Below are 14,149 nucleotides of genomic sequence, written 5' to 3' on the forward strand. Positions count from 1 at the left end.
TTTGGCAGCAACGAAGGTACTCATTGTGTATGCCCATCACAGTCCAGGCTCTTTCCATTCTGCTGCCAAAGACATTTTGCTGCACGGTGGAAATTTCTGACCTCTATGCTGCCACTGCTACAGATGAGGACATCCATAAACTAAAGGAATGACTATTGTTTGCTTGGATAGCACCAAAAATGGTCAACAGATTCCATTTATATGAAATGTGCACTTGAGCATCTACTTATTGTTTTTGCCAAAAGTGACATAAGGTGTCCAGACTGCAGCAAAACTCAAAGCTCGGCTAGCACTCTTTTGAATGGACTATAATGCAGGACACTTGGAGTGTTTCTGACAAACTGAAAAACAAATTTCTCTTGCAGATGGGCCAATGTAGATTAAGACCATGTTTGTGTGGTCACTTGTTGCTAGGCAGTTTTGGCATTAAATAACTCTTAAAACTAGCATGTTGCTTTTGCAAGTGCTGAGTCTGACACTTAATTTAAGGGTGAATGGATGCTATAGAATTTACTGTACAGGAAATTTGTTAACTTCTGTGTAATATTAGTAATGCTATAATCAACTGTTTAATGATACTTCAAAGTTAAATGTTAAATATGAAAATGTGAAGGTAAATTCTATTGCTAATTAAATTCAAACCTTGTAAGCTGTTCGTTCGTGACAGCTCCCTCAATATCTGCTTTGTCTTCCCTCCTCTTGCCTTGAGGAGAGCTTTAATGGCCAAGAAGAACAAAGTTTCTTCAATATGAACCCAAGCTGGAGGATATGGTGAACAAGACTTTCTTGGTTCTTCTCCTGCTCCCCAGCAAGATCTGTAATTCATTTTTAAGGTTTCAAGTTTGAACTAGTCAATTTCATGTCAGTGTGTCCTTTGAACAAATCATCTTTGCACGCCATCTGGTTTCAAGTGTTCGCCTCCCTATTTATGGCCAGGCCAAGTGTTTTTTTTTTTTCTCCTCCAGCATCTTGTTGCTTCGTACAACAAATCACAAGTGGACATGCCGATTGCTTCATCGGGTTTGTTATGGAACAAATGAGACTAACACTGACATGGTCATGTTTGCTTTCAGCCTCTTGCTTCTCTAAATGACCTGTTGCCAAGTAGCAAATATGGAGAAAACACATGGCTTTCAATTATACGCTGTTGCAGCTCACTTTGACGTGAGGAGAACAAATGCAGTCTTGAAGATATTTCAATAAAAGGCTTGACACAGATTATTGTCAACAATTTAAAACCATAGTGTTGCTGTAGAATTGCCGGGTTTTGAAGTACACTTTGTTTACAAATCAGGGACTAGTCCATGGTCTCTGATCTATTGTCCATCTCGCTGTGCCATTGTCTATCCAGTTCTCCCACCATGCAAGTTAGCCAAAGCCATTTTCAGAAGCTTCAATAGCAGGAAGTGGGCACCGTCTCACCAGGCTCCGGAAAGGTTACTCCTGCATCTCTGGAAACCCAAATATACACTAGACTCATTCACAATTTTGCAGCACGGAGCCTAAACATCACGCTTGTTCCAAAGCATACCTCATACACACACAAAAAAAAGTAATTTTGTCCACATTACAAGACTTTACCCAAATCTAACCTATTTGAATTTAAAATGACAGTTTCTGTTCTACATTGGCCAGTCTGTTCTTGTCACCCATTGTATAGCCAAAAACAAACTAAAGCTGCAAGCAGACATTTCCTAAAAGCCTTTCTCTGTAGAATACTATAATCAAAAGTGAAACACCATTTCCATAAATGTCCCCAAACAGCCCAGTGAAAAACATTTTGCTTTATTTCCACATTGATAGCTTTTTATATTATCTTAAGGTAAACCCAATTTATTTTTGGTACAATATAGATATTCTAATTAGTGGTTTTAGTCAAATTTGATGTGTTAGGTTGCCGTCACAGTGGTGGAGCAGACTTTGCACAGAAATTTGTTCCACCAAAAGTGGCACTTTGAGGTTTACACGAGTTTTTAGACAGCAAACAAACATACAAAGCCACATTCATTTTATGCCCCACCTCTTATAAAAAGGTTGCAGTGACTTTTTTTTTTTTAAGCATAGAAGCTTCCTGCCAAGACTTAAACAAGAATCTCAGTCTGCTCTTTGCAGTTGTCAAACACAAGCTGCTCTGGCAAAAGCTAAACTTAAAAATGTGTCAATGAATTATACCAGACAATAAACCAAATTCAACAACTTAAAGCTATTAAACAAAATCAGGAGCATTGTCCAGAATCTGACCATAACAGAGCACCATTTAAATCATTTTAATGAAGCAAGTCTATGAAAGCGCAAAGGCTTATTCCCTTACCAGCAAGGTGCCATTTGATTAATCGATTCAATGGTGTCGAGCAGAGCCAGATGTGCTTTGAATGTACCGTAATTGGCCCGTGTGTTTGCGCCACATGTCAGAAGGTTAACAACAGGCCAGCTATTACTCGCCAAGACCCCAACGTCTAGATAAAGTGAAACTCTAAACTGCAAATGAAACTACAGGCTGTCGTCACAATTTGAGGAAATTGAGCATTGTTGCAGTATATTAAGAGTGGTGGCAAGAAGAGATTTGTAATGAAGTACTACTGGTACCCCCGGAACCACTTTATGTTTGCTGATTTGGCCCTTCTTTTACCACTGTCACAGTGTAGCCATTGTGTGCTCCCCATCATTACACGACTGAGGAATTCACTTTGACATCCGAGCAGTCCTCCCCCAAAACTAACTGGCAGCCACTCACTTTTAGTTTATCCTTCATCCTGCACACCTAGGGCTTTATTTTCATAGACTGGCGTCTGCTGTAAAAAAATTATACATCCAAGTCTAGTTTACTCTGAGATTTTGTGCCTGTTGTCAGCTGAGCCAGACAAGATGCAATAGCTTGACTAGGCCTCGTCAAAAAAAATGCAAATAAGTTGAATGTGGTTTTCAAAACTAAGCTCAAATTTCCATCCTTGTAGCTAAACCAGTATTTTGAGCCATATCTGAGTTGTCAAATATGTTGTTATATACAGTAAGTGGCGCCACTATGATGTGTCGCTTTAAAGTCATGCTGCGTTATCAGCTATTTTTCCTCTGCAGTCTTCGGTTTCCTGTGCAGTGAAGTGAAGGTCTCCACTTGTTTTCCAAGAAAATGTCTGTTTTTGTTTTGATTGAATGGAAGCAAGTAGCATAGCATGCAATGTCTTGGCTGTTCCAGACGAGCATGGCAAGCTGCCTGTCAAAAATGGGATGCAACTTTGAAGTATTCTTTTCCAAAACAAGAGGATGTGCTGTTAAAAAAATGAATGGCTGGAGATAAAACTCAAATTAAAAAAATGTCTATCATTTCCTGCCATTCATTGTGGTCAGGCTCCAGTATCTTTTGCTGCACATAATTAGCCAATAAATTGTTTTAATAGGGTAAGATTTTTGTTTTTAAACGTCACGGGTCATCTTTTGCAACATAATCATAATTGATTTACAGCGTTTTGTAAAAGAGCACTTCACATGTTCACAAATTATATTTTTGATGGAACTTTACCCTGACGACATGATGACCTATGCAGGGATTGGCCGAGTCAGCTTGTCTTATAGGCCATATGATGGACAATATCCTTATTTATTTTGCAGTCCAAGTCTTTGTCCATCAGTGATTAGCATTTCCCACCATTTGTTTTTTTTAAAAAGGGAAAAAAAACATCATTGTCACCTGTCTTTGGTGGGAAAGGATATTACCCACATTAATGTCTTTATTATCACCAAATCCCAGTGTTGAAGCAGCATTGACGCTTGAGAAAACGCTCAGGATGTGATGGCAAACGTAACAGCTGGTTGGAATAATGGTTAAAAAGATAGCAGCAGCTGCGGAGGAACAAGCCCACAAATAAAGCCGAGCCGGAGCTCTCTACCTCTCTCTACGAGGTCCAAAGTGTGTGAAAGAAAAGAAAAATAATAACAATCACAGCCTCCTTCCTTTTTTCTCCAAGCAACTAGTGCAGGATGTGTCTTTCAGGGCTTTTCATCCTCGTCTCCATCCTTCTTTTGTGTGCGTCTTCAGTGTGAAAATACACAGGAAACTTCTTCCGCAAGCAGACTTTTCACACACTTTTTTTTTTTTCCTCATTAGTGTTGTGAATGTTCACTGGAGGAATTTTTCAACACCCTCCTCCATCCCCAGCGGTTTCACAAGTCAATGCCCCCCCCGCCCCTACTACACCAGTTCCCCTTCCCGACAGGCACTTGACTCAGGTTGACTGCTTCTGATAGGATCCAGGCAAAACCTACTCTGGAAAAACTTCCACGGAAGGCCTGCCACTTTGGTTTTGATGGATGGAAATCATGCCTACCCAGCCTTCCACTTAAGACCTGATGTATGGAGTGCTTGGTACCGGCTGCCTGACGTGAGTGATCACATTTAGCGGCAGAAGAAGGACTCTGTGACTGGGAGGTCTGGACAAAGATGGCTTAGGATGGTGGATTGGGGGAGTCTAAGAAGATAAAGTGAACTGGGAGGCTTTTAACTCCTCTCAAAATCTGTTCTGTAGCTCCATAATGAGAAGCAGATCTGCGCCGGCACACTGCATACATCTGCTAAACCGTCAGTCTTTTTTGGGGCCACATCTGTAATTGTCAAGCATAGCGCATGTGTCACACCTACCAGCTTTCGGAGTTAAGCCCTTTCTGCATTATCAGCACTTTTCCTTTGAGGATCAGTGTTATCACATCACTTTGATTTCTGGAAGACCCGGGTGGTCAGCACGTCTGGCTCACAAACTAGTTTTAGAATCTTAGCTCTTGCCCTACATGTGATATTTTCGTCTTCTCACAATAACTATGATAATTTGGTATATAATGTATTCTTTTTTACCTGTTTTATTCCATCAATCCTAAAATCCTGTGTATGTGAGCTGTATATATAAAGTTTGATTGATTCACTTAGTGGAAACCGCATCCCACTCTGGAAGCTTGAGGTCTAAACTCCAGATGCTTCCCTGATCGTCACATCCTGACTGCTGCAAAGCTGCACGCTGTACGTGAGACCGCCAATAGGAACCACCTGGTTTTCCTTTTTATTTTTTCATCTTAATTTTCACCTTCAGGCTAGTCTGAAAGGATGCTTACTGTACATCACAGTTTAGATTCCTTCTCGAGCATATGTATCCAATGAACTTAAGTGCTTTACAAGTTGTTTACGTCCAATAAAGCCTGCAGTGTTTGGTTCTCCGTGCAAGCTCAGCATTTTGTCGTTTACAAATGGAATGTCATTTTGTTTACTTTGAAGTGACTTGTGAAGGCTTGATGTGGCTTTAAATGTGATCCAATGAGGGTCTGACAAAGTGACGGTATATGTGGTTCTAATTTCGTACAAATTGGATAAAATTTTCTAAAGGCACCTGATATTTGCCGACATGACATAAAAATAACCAACTCATACAAAAGAAGAATCGTTAGCAAGAATAAGATCCTTTGGTCTTAAAGCCAAAGATAAATCAATTGTTCAAAATATCGACCAACTAAAAAGAATGAGATGCTAATTTGAAACTGAGTGCTGAATATGAGTCAGGGATTGACAAAGAAACCCTCTCACCCTAGAATGGACCCCTGGGGAACACCATCTCTGGCAGCAGCAGATAATGACCTGCTGTTCTAAATGGAGACACTGAACTGTCTTATCAATAAATATGACGACCCCCAGCCCTTCTGTCCAACTTAATGGTTTGCAATGATCAATTGCATCCCGTGGCCATTACATAGTCATTATTGACCTTTACTGCGGAGGTTTCCATTGTCTGCTGTTTAGAAAAAAACGATTTTAAGTTGACTCCCAACTACGAGTGCCTTTCTCACTTTGACCTTGAGATTGTGCGATATTGTTGAAAAGGTGAGAAAGGCAACACCTCCAAGTAATGCTAGTAGCTTCTTAAACGCTACAAAACAAGAGTGCATTCCAATGCAACTGATGGACCATTTTTCCTCCCCCCCATGACAAGATAATAGGGGTGAAAGTTAGCAACCTTACCTGTGAACTTTATGTCAGCAAGCACGCATCTGGTACGTGGGGATAGGATTACTAATTTGGCCTCGCAACTCCTTTGGGCGACTACACGAGATGAACGACTTGCAGCCTGTGGACAGATGCTGTCATTCTCAAAACCATATTGGATGTGCTCACTGTCACCTGGAGAAAGGCCTTTCCTTGGATATCACCTTTTTTGGGGGTGGGGGGTGGGGATACTCCCTCTAAGACACATTATGGGTGCATGTGCGTGAAGAAATGCATGCAAAGGGTACGGTTGAGGGAAAACAGAACTTCTTCCATGAGTTACTGCTGCCCTCACAGATGACAGACTTTGTCAATGGAGTGAGTCACAGATGGTCATGGTCAACGGTATAGCAGGAAGACCCTGACAGATTCATTGAGGTCACAGAAAAAGAAAAGGAGAGAGCGTCTGCATGAGAAAATTTATGTCTGTGGTTGTCACCCACTGATGATTAGGTACAAAGACACTGTGGTTAGAACACCATTATAGGTATCCTCCAAATGTTTGTGATGAAACTTTAACTGTAATGGAAGCTTTGAAATTCATCCACATGATTTGTTTGGCAGGTTTAATGCTTCCTGAGTCTGTGTCTTTTTTTGTTTTTTGTCAGGCATCTTCATTACGTGCCCGATAAGGACTCAGATCCAGTGGGTCAGGAAGTTCACGACTGTGAGTTGATCATTACATGCCAGAAAATGCCTCCGTGGAGAAGTAAGTGATTAACAAGTTGCTATTTGTTGAGCTCTGATTATAATAGTTGGGGCAATGTTAATGGGGCTATAGTAATTCTTGCTCAAATGTAACATGGTGGTCTAGTGTTTAGCATGTTAGAAGGTTGGGCCTTCCAGTTGAGTAAGGACCATATACATACCTGCACATTCAGCATTTCCCGTTCAAAAGTTTTTACTTAACTTCTCTTGTAACTTTGACACTTAGTCTGTACATAAATAAACAAATAAATGAATAAATAAATAAATAAATAAATAAATAAATAGAAAAATAATTCGAAAAATTTTAAAAAAAGCAATGCACTCTACAGAAATCATGTTGTGTTTTTAAATGTAATGGATATTGCCCAAAAGTTAGTCAAATATAGATTTTTTGTTTTCCCTTTGGAGAATTCCATTATCAGAATGGCTGATATTGCAGTGTATTGATATTACAAGATCAAATAGCCAGTCGGCCTACTATGTTCACTCCCAAAATGAAATTCTCTGCGGAGGCGTATGACTATGAATCCAATGTTTCCCCCAGTGGGGATAAAATTACCAACTTCTTTGTTTCCCTTTGTGCTATCTCATTAGTGAGGCATTGCCATGTTCAGGCTAATGGATTTTCAGCATAGCAGCCAGAAGTTAGGGACCACGCTAACCTCCGTCATGCAAAAAGAAAACACTTAGTAGTTCAGTGTGTTCCTAAAGAGACAAGGCCCCTCACAATTTATAGCTTCTTCCTCGTCCTCCTGCTTTGTGACCATTCTTGTGAAACCCCCTACTGAAGAATAAAGAACTTGTCTTTCTGGTAATATCGTAAAGTCGCTTGATAATAGGAATTGTCTTTCAGTGGTTTGCTTTTAACATATTGCATGTTCTGAGATGTGTCAAGGAGATAATAGTTCAAGTTCTCTCCCTTTTCTGCTGTGTTTTGACAGCCAAGTGTTTCACACATAGATGCTCTGTCAATGTCAGGAAGGTCTTGACAGCTTCATTTCGCAAGCGGGATTCCTCCTCGCTGCTGAGCGTGCACCTGCGTGAACAAATCACAAAAAGGTTGCCGTGTTTATATCATGCAGTGATGAGTAACTTGCATGAAAACTGCAACACAAAAGTTCAAGCGACTGGACTTTTTTTTCTGAGCTGTAAAAACAAAATGTTCAACAGTTAAGGGCTGAATTCCATCTGATTCAGCTTTGTGGAAATTATTGATTGTTTTTGGAGTTATTGGTTAATCTCCTTTCAATTTGCATGACAATAGTGTTGAGAGGCACAATGTGTGCTTGCGTGGCTTATCTCCCAGTCCTCTGCTGTCATTGGACATTCTCCAAAAAGGCATGGGAGGTAAATTGAAGACTCCAAAGTGTCCCTCTCTCATCTAAAATCAGGCTACAGCTCACCCATGAACCTAATTAGGACAACCCCTATAGAAGATGAATGTATGGATGGATAAAAAAGAAAGAAGAAGAAAATGCAGAGGAGGTAGATTGTCACAGACGTATTTGAGAAGGAGATCCATTGAATAGAGATTTGCACAAAAATAGCAAGACCCCCCACGATCGACGTGGGGGCTAGACGACAATAGAAAGCAAAGTCATTAGCAATAAGTCACTCAATCTTTTTTCTTCTGCTCGCCTCAACCGGCTCTCCCACACACTCTGACGTCGCCACGGACCCCCGCTCGCCGTCGCCCACCCTTTTCCTTCTCCTTATCTCGGCATCGTTCTGTTTATGAATGTGTGTATTGAACTTAAAAACTGCTGGCCCCAAAGAAATTATGACTCGAGAAAAACACTTTGTAATAATAGACCAAAAGGTCAGCAAGTGTTATTTTGAGCACCAACACATAAGAATAGCAAGTCCAATTGTGTTTAAATTCAACAACGTAGTCTCAGGGGTTTTGCGTTTAACAACGTGGACTAAGTCGGCGAGAAAATGCCACGCAAACACTTGAACTCTTATCGGGAGTGAACGGAAGCGAGATTCCTCTGCCAAGACTGGCAGACAAGCAATGGGATTTCCTTCTGTTGTTTGCATAATATACACGTGCTAGTACTGGGAACATTTACAAGTACTTATTTGGAATAACAAAGCCTCAAATAGTGGTCTAATAAATGAGTTGCCTCAAATTAACCCTTGCCCCCAAGCCACTAATTTTGAAAACTAAATATTTTAGCACTCGGATTTGATGCTTATTTTGTGTACAAAGACTTCACCTAGCAGATTATAGCTCATCATAATTACCAAAAAAACTTGAAAGAGTTGAGAAGGAATGCTTAAAGACTTGTGTCAGATAGCCTTCAAGGCTTCCTAGTTTGTTATCAGGCGTATGAGATCATCCTTAAATGCTTGAAAGGCATTTGTTGAAAACTGCCACTTCCAGAGCGCTGACAAGGTAGCGTGTACTGATGTGACGTTTGACCCAATGACCCCGCCAACATGGGTCTGATTACCTCGCAAGTCAATAGGCGGATGGATCCCTGTGACTGGGTCAATGCTGTTTCAAATAGGGAGTAGTAATAATAGACTTACAGGGGAATTGTGAAAAAAAAAAATCTCCTAGAAAACAGCCGAAAGCCAATTATCTGGCTTGGCAACTGGGGGGGTTTCAAGAATATTTCAATGGGGGCAGTGCCCCCCACGGCCCCCCCTCTAGCTCCGCCAGTAATCGATGGTGGCAGTGAAGTCAAATCAACTCACGCCACAACAAGTAGCAGTTTGACAGATAGTGAACTGTTCTTCAAAAAGGATGCTTCAGGCTGTTTAATGCCACTCCCAGTTTACTGTCAAACAAAACCGAAAACAAGAACACGTATGTTGCGTGAGTCAGAACGGGAAATGTCTGAACTGTTCAAATTACACTTGAGTAATTTTCACAGAAAACAGTCAGAATATTGCGTTTGTGGGATATCAATTAAGCAGAAAGATCTTATCGGACAGTCATTTTGATACTTGCTGTCGACTGAAAATGACATCACAGTTGCTCAGGACTCAGGCGATGACCAATCATGGCTCCTCACATGACCAAACTCAGAAAACACATCTCATGACTTGCCAATTGACATTGAAGCATTGTTGCAAAATTGATAGCTGGTAAGATTTTTCTGTCCCTAACTGAGTGGAACTTGGCGCCAGTTGGAGCAGCTTTATGGCCATCAAGCTGCAGATTATATTTCTCAACAAGCCCAAATCAGCGTTAATTCAACTTGATCACTCTCTGAAGCATCCACCGAATCGAGCTTTTGTTGCTGCCAAGTTCTTGTACAGCTCACCAGCTTCCCTGACCTTGCATCTGAATGATACCTGAAATGAAATAGAAGATAAAGAACTTTTATTATGACTTTTACAAAAGCCTTTATACTGCTCTATTCTTTTAAGATTATGATTTCAATCTCAGTGTTTTATTTTTAAATTAGCATGATCCTAATCATGCTCATTCGTAGTGTTTATTCATCACATCCTTTCCCTTGAATCCATTTCATAAGCTGCTTGACGTGTGTCGCAACAAAATCATTTCCTGGTCTTCCGCTGGGTTCATTTTCCTGACAAAGAGCCGGAATGCTTTTTCTCAGGCTTCACACCACACACACCTGCTTTCCCAGTGTGCCCCCTTTTGTGAATGGGGGGGTGCAAGAACAGAGATTGGCAGCGACGTGCGGGGCTGCGGATGTTTCTGCGAGGGGTTTATAAATCCCCCTGATGCTCCTGATACGGAGGACAATGGCTATGCGTGCAGAACGGGAGCTCTCCTTTTAAAAGCCTCATTGAAACTGAATTCACTCCACTGCTCTTTAATGAGGTCACCATGCAGGCAGGCAAGGCTGCTGGCTGTATTTCATCGCCGTGTTCAACCGTGATAAACTTCAGCGGAGTGACCTGTAACTTTCTGCGATAACTTCTTTCTTGGGCAAACAAGTTGGATGGCACACACCTGGCGAAGATAACTCTTCAAACATATCAAAATATACAACTGTGAGTTCCTTATCGCAACATGACAAGGCAAATAGTTTAATCAGGCTTATCTAATATTGCTTGGGGTTAATTGCTGGGCTTGAAGGAAACTCGAAAATGAAAATGTCTTCTTCTGGTTGGCAGTTGTGATTATCCGTTAAAACTAATGCTGTCGAGGACATCTGTTAACGTTTGAATAAATCGTGGCCTTACAGTTTATAGCGCCACCTGTTGCTTTGGCATACGCATGACAGCCATATGCAATAACGCCTTGTAGATGGAAATGCAATCCCCCACACACCCTAGAAAGATCATAGGGTAGCATTTAAATCCCCCCTTGGCCGTATTAATTTCAGAGATGTGCTGTTTTGCTTGACTTGAAATAACAAACCTCTGATTAAAGCCAAACCTTGCACGTGACGATGGTTCGTTATGCAGAGGGCGTTTCGGCCGCTCCCTCTGCTGAGTTTAACCCGTCGGTTGGTTTTGGGTGGAAGCCGATCAACTGTGGATGTGGTTGACTGAGTCTGGTTTCGTTCTGAAGTAACGGCAGGGTGAGGCACTCCTGGGATGAGGCCCCTCAACCCAAAATGTCAGTCGTGCTTAAATACTTTCCCAGTATGTTTTTGTTCTAATTACATAGCATGTATGGATCATGTGGGGACACAATCTCTGGTATGTGTGTGTTTGTCCAAAAAAAGTCAGAACTTATTTCAATTGGAACAATTTCATGTTCATGCACATACAAATGGATTTATCACATTTGATTTCTTACACAGTAAATGCAGCATGACAATAACTGTGTAGAGCAGAATAATAACTATAGCTAATAAGTAACTTCTAATTGCGACGGAAGAGGATGCTCACTATCAACTTTAGCCACGCCCCTTTAACGGTCCATTGAAACGGTTAAGGTGAAAGAGAGTTTAACGCTTTATCTCAACGATTCAGAACATTTTTGTCAGTGTTTGCACATTTTTAGCACTTATCTACAAATCCTGAAAATGTCTTTTAAGAGTCTTGCTCGCTTGTGGCACGTTGAGTATTTGGTTAGCACATCTGCCTCACAGTTCTGAGGTTAGGGGTTCAAATCTGGGCTCCGACCTTTCTCTGTGGAGTTTGCATGTTTTCCCACATGCATGCATAGCTTTTCGCTGGCAACTTCAGTTTCCTTCCACATTACAAAAACATGTTTGGTCCATTGAAGACTGAATTGTCCTAAATACATGTTTGATTGTCTATAAATGTGATTGGCTGGCGATCAGTCCATTGTATGCTCTGGCGCTCCATTTTACTTTTGTACATTTCAGTCTGCATTTAAGTTGTTGAATCACTACAATTTTACCCAGATTCTATTATTTTTTTTGTACACATGCATGCATATTTATAGTCAAGTACAGAATGTGAGTACTTTGGCCTCCCCAGGTACTTTGATGCACTTCTTATGAAATTCTTCACATGTGCCAATATATTTTTGAATGCGACATCTCATAGGCTACTAGTAGTTTTCCCTTTTAAAAAGCAGGAAAAGCACGTTCTTCGGCCCTCTCCTGGCCGAAACCCACCGTGATGACGTCGTTGCTCCCCCCATCCTCCACTAAGGTCCAGCCTTGGAGGCGTTGCTCTCGCTGTCAGTATCAGCAAGTGCACAGCAAGTGATCAGGCCACTCTCGCGCGAGGACTCGGAGGAGAGACCCCAAAGTGCACTTTAGTGGACTTGATGCAACGCTAAGCGAAAAAAAAAAAGAAAAACGGAGAAACGTGCAGAGAATCAGCGGAAGACTTCACAAAAAAAGGTAAGCAAAAAATGATGCGTTCACAAGCTGCGGGAGAAGTGAATGTTTAGACTTTTTACTGATATTTCCACTTTTATGACACCGTTTGTGCATTTCTCCAGATATAACAAATAATTAAATTTAAATGGCTATGTTTGCATAGTTTTGACATTGAATTAGCGTTGTTTTCTTTGTTTTCCCCTCACATTGTAAATTTTGGCTGATAAGAGTACTTTGTCCCCAGCTCACTGATACAAATCAACAATAATCCCAATTATACTGTGTTGTTTTGTTTAGTCAGAGACAAGCCGGCCAGGATTTAACCACAACAACACCGGCGACCTTTCAGAAAATAACGCAATGACAGCAGAAACTTGTGAAAAAACAACAAAAACATGTTGCACCTGCACCAATCTCGTTGTGCAGAGACATTTGCACATGAAACCCCTTCATTGACGTTTTACTGTGTATTGTGGGACAAAGGCGTTGTTTTGGGCTAATTTGTAACTGGATGCTCGCTGGGACCGAGTCGGGGGAGAGAGAGCTACACTTTACGCACTCCGAAAAAGTGAGAGAGAGAGAGAGAGGTATTGAACAAGACTGCATTGAGTGCATGCGTATTATGTAAAAGCAAGAATAAAACATTCAGCCAAATGTCAAATGCGCTCTTATATACTCTAGTACATCTGTATATTATTTATTTATTAGCGTTATATTCAGCGCTTCTATTCAGCGCTTCACTTAATTTATCATAAATTAATCTTGAATCCTTGATGTGATTGAAGCCTCCAAGCACATCTCCCTAAGACCATTCGATGTATTCCCTCTTCTTTTTGTTGAATAATGTAGAGATGTTGAATGTTATTTTTACATTGTTTAAGAAAAATAATAATGAGCAGGTGTTTTTTTTGTAATCTAGGGAAATTTTAGAAATTTAATATCATTGAGGAAAAACAAGCTTCAAATGCATAATTTTATTCCCCCAAGCACAAATCCGTTACGCATTCCTAGTTTTTTTTGTTAATTAAACAGATTACAATGTTTTTTTTACTATATTTGTGGATTCAAAGATGTTGCAGTATGCATGTTTGTTTGAGTGCATACTACATCCAATTTTCAAGCCTCCAAGCACAAATAATTGCCCTTTACCATTATTCCCTCTTATTTCTGTATAACCAGACTCCCATGTGCCATTTTTCATGATTAAAGAAGAAAAATAAATAAAAGAAGCTACAAAGGCACCAAACTAAAAATTCAGTTGTGTGTATTATCTGATGGCTGCGGGCGTTAAGGGGCTAATTAGCTTGAAGCCTGCCGAGCTACCTGGCTCAGATGTTTTCCATATAATATGAGGGAACTGGAGGCCATTGTGAATGATTATCACTAATTCCCCCCTGTTGCAGAGAATAGCCCTATCTGCTGTCCATTCAGATTAAAAGGCCAAGACTGGAAAAGTAACATAGTATCACAGGAGAAGCATCTCGTTAGTAATGGTAAAAAAATTCTCACAAATGAGAATACTTCCATGATTTACAAGCCTAATAAGTCCCAAATCCGCTATAATAATAGTAGTAAACACTTTAAACTGACAGCAGTTCTGGTTCGTGATTTGTAATATTATCCTTGATGTTATATTACCCAGCTCGCCACTGCCAGTTTTATTTTCGTACTTTACTACTGATGGATTTATGGC

The 14,149-nt window shown here is 40.6% G+C and overlaps 1 protein-coding gene across 6 annotated transcripts in view; it reads left to right on the forward strand.

Moving 5' to 3' along the window:
• Positions 1-14,149, forward strand: part of ackr3a (atypical chemokine receptor 3a) — a 32,708-nt gene that overhangs the window by 567 nt on the left and 17,992 nt on the right. For 2 of the 6 annotated variants that reach the window (XR_015859848.1, XM_088383007.1), the window contains exon 2: positions 6,628-6,728. Coding sequence is in view for 1 of the 6 variants with exons in the window: in XM_088383007.1 (XP_088239133.1) it covers positions 6,713-6,728 (16 nt within the window). In the remaining 5 variants the exon portion in view is untranslated. Of the gene's footprint in view, positions 1-8; positions 1,239-6,627; positions 6,729-12,203; positions 12,478-14,149 lie in introns of those variants that run through there. The other 4 variants (XM_088383008.1, XM_088383009.1, XM_088383010.1 and 1 more) reach the window with 4 other exon arrangements.

Source organism: Syngnathus floridae, chromosome 8, assembly GCF_059516105.1.
Source record: "Syngnathus floridae isolate MCC-2025c chromosome 8, RoL_Sflo_1.0, whole genome shotgun sequence".
NCBI lineage: Eukaryota > Metazoa > Chordata > Actinopteri > Syngnathiformes > Syngnathidae > Syngnathus > Syngnathus floridae.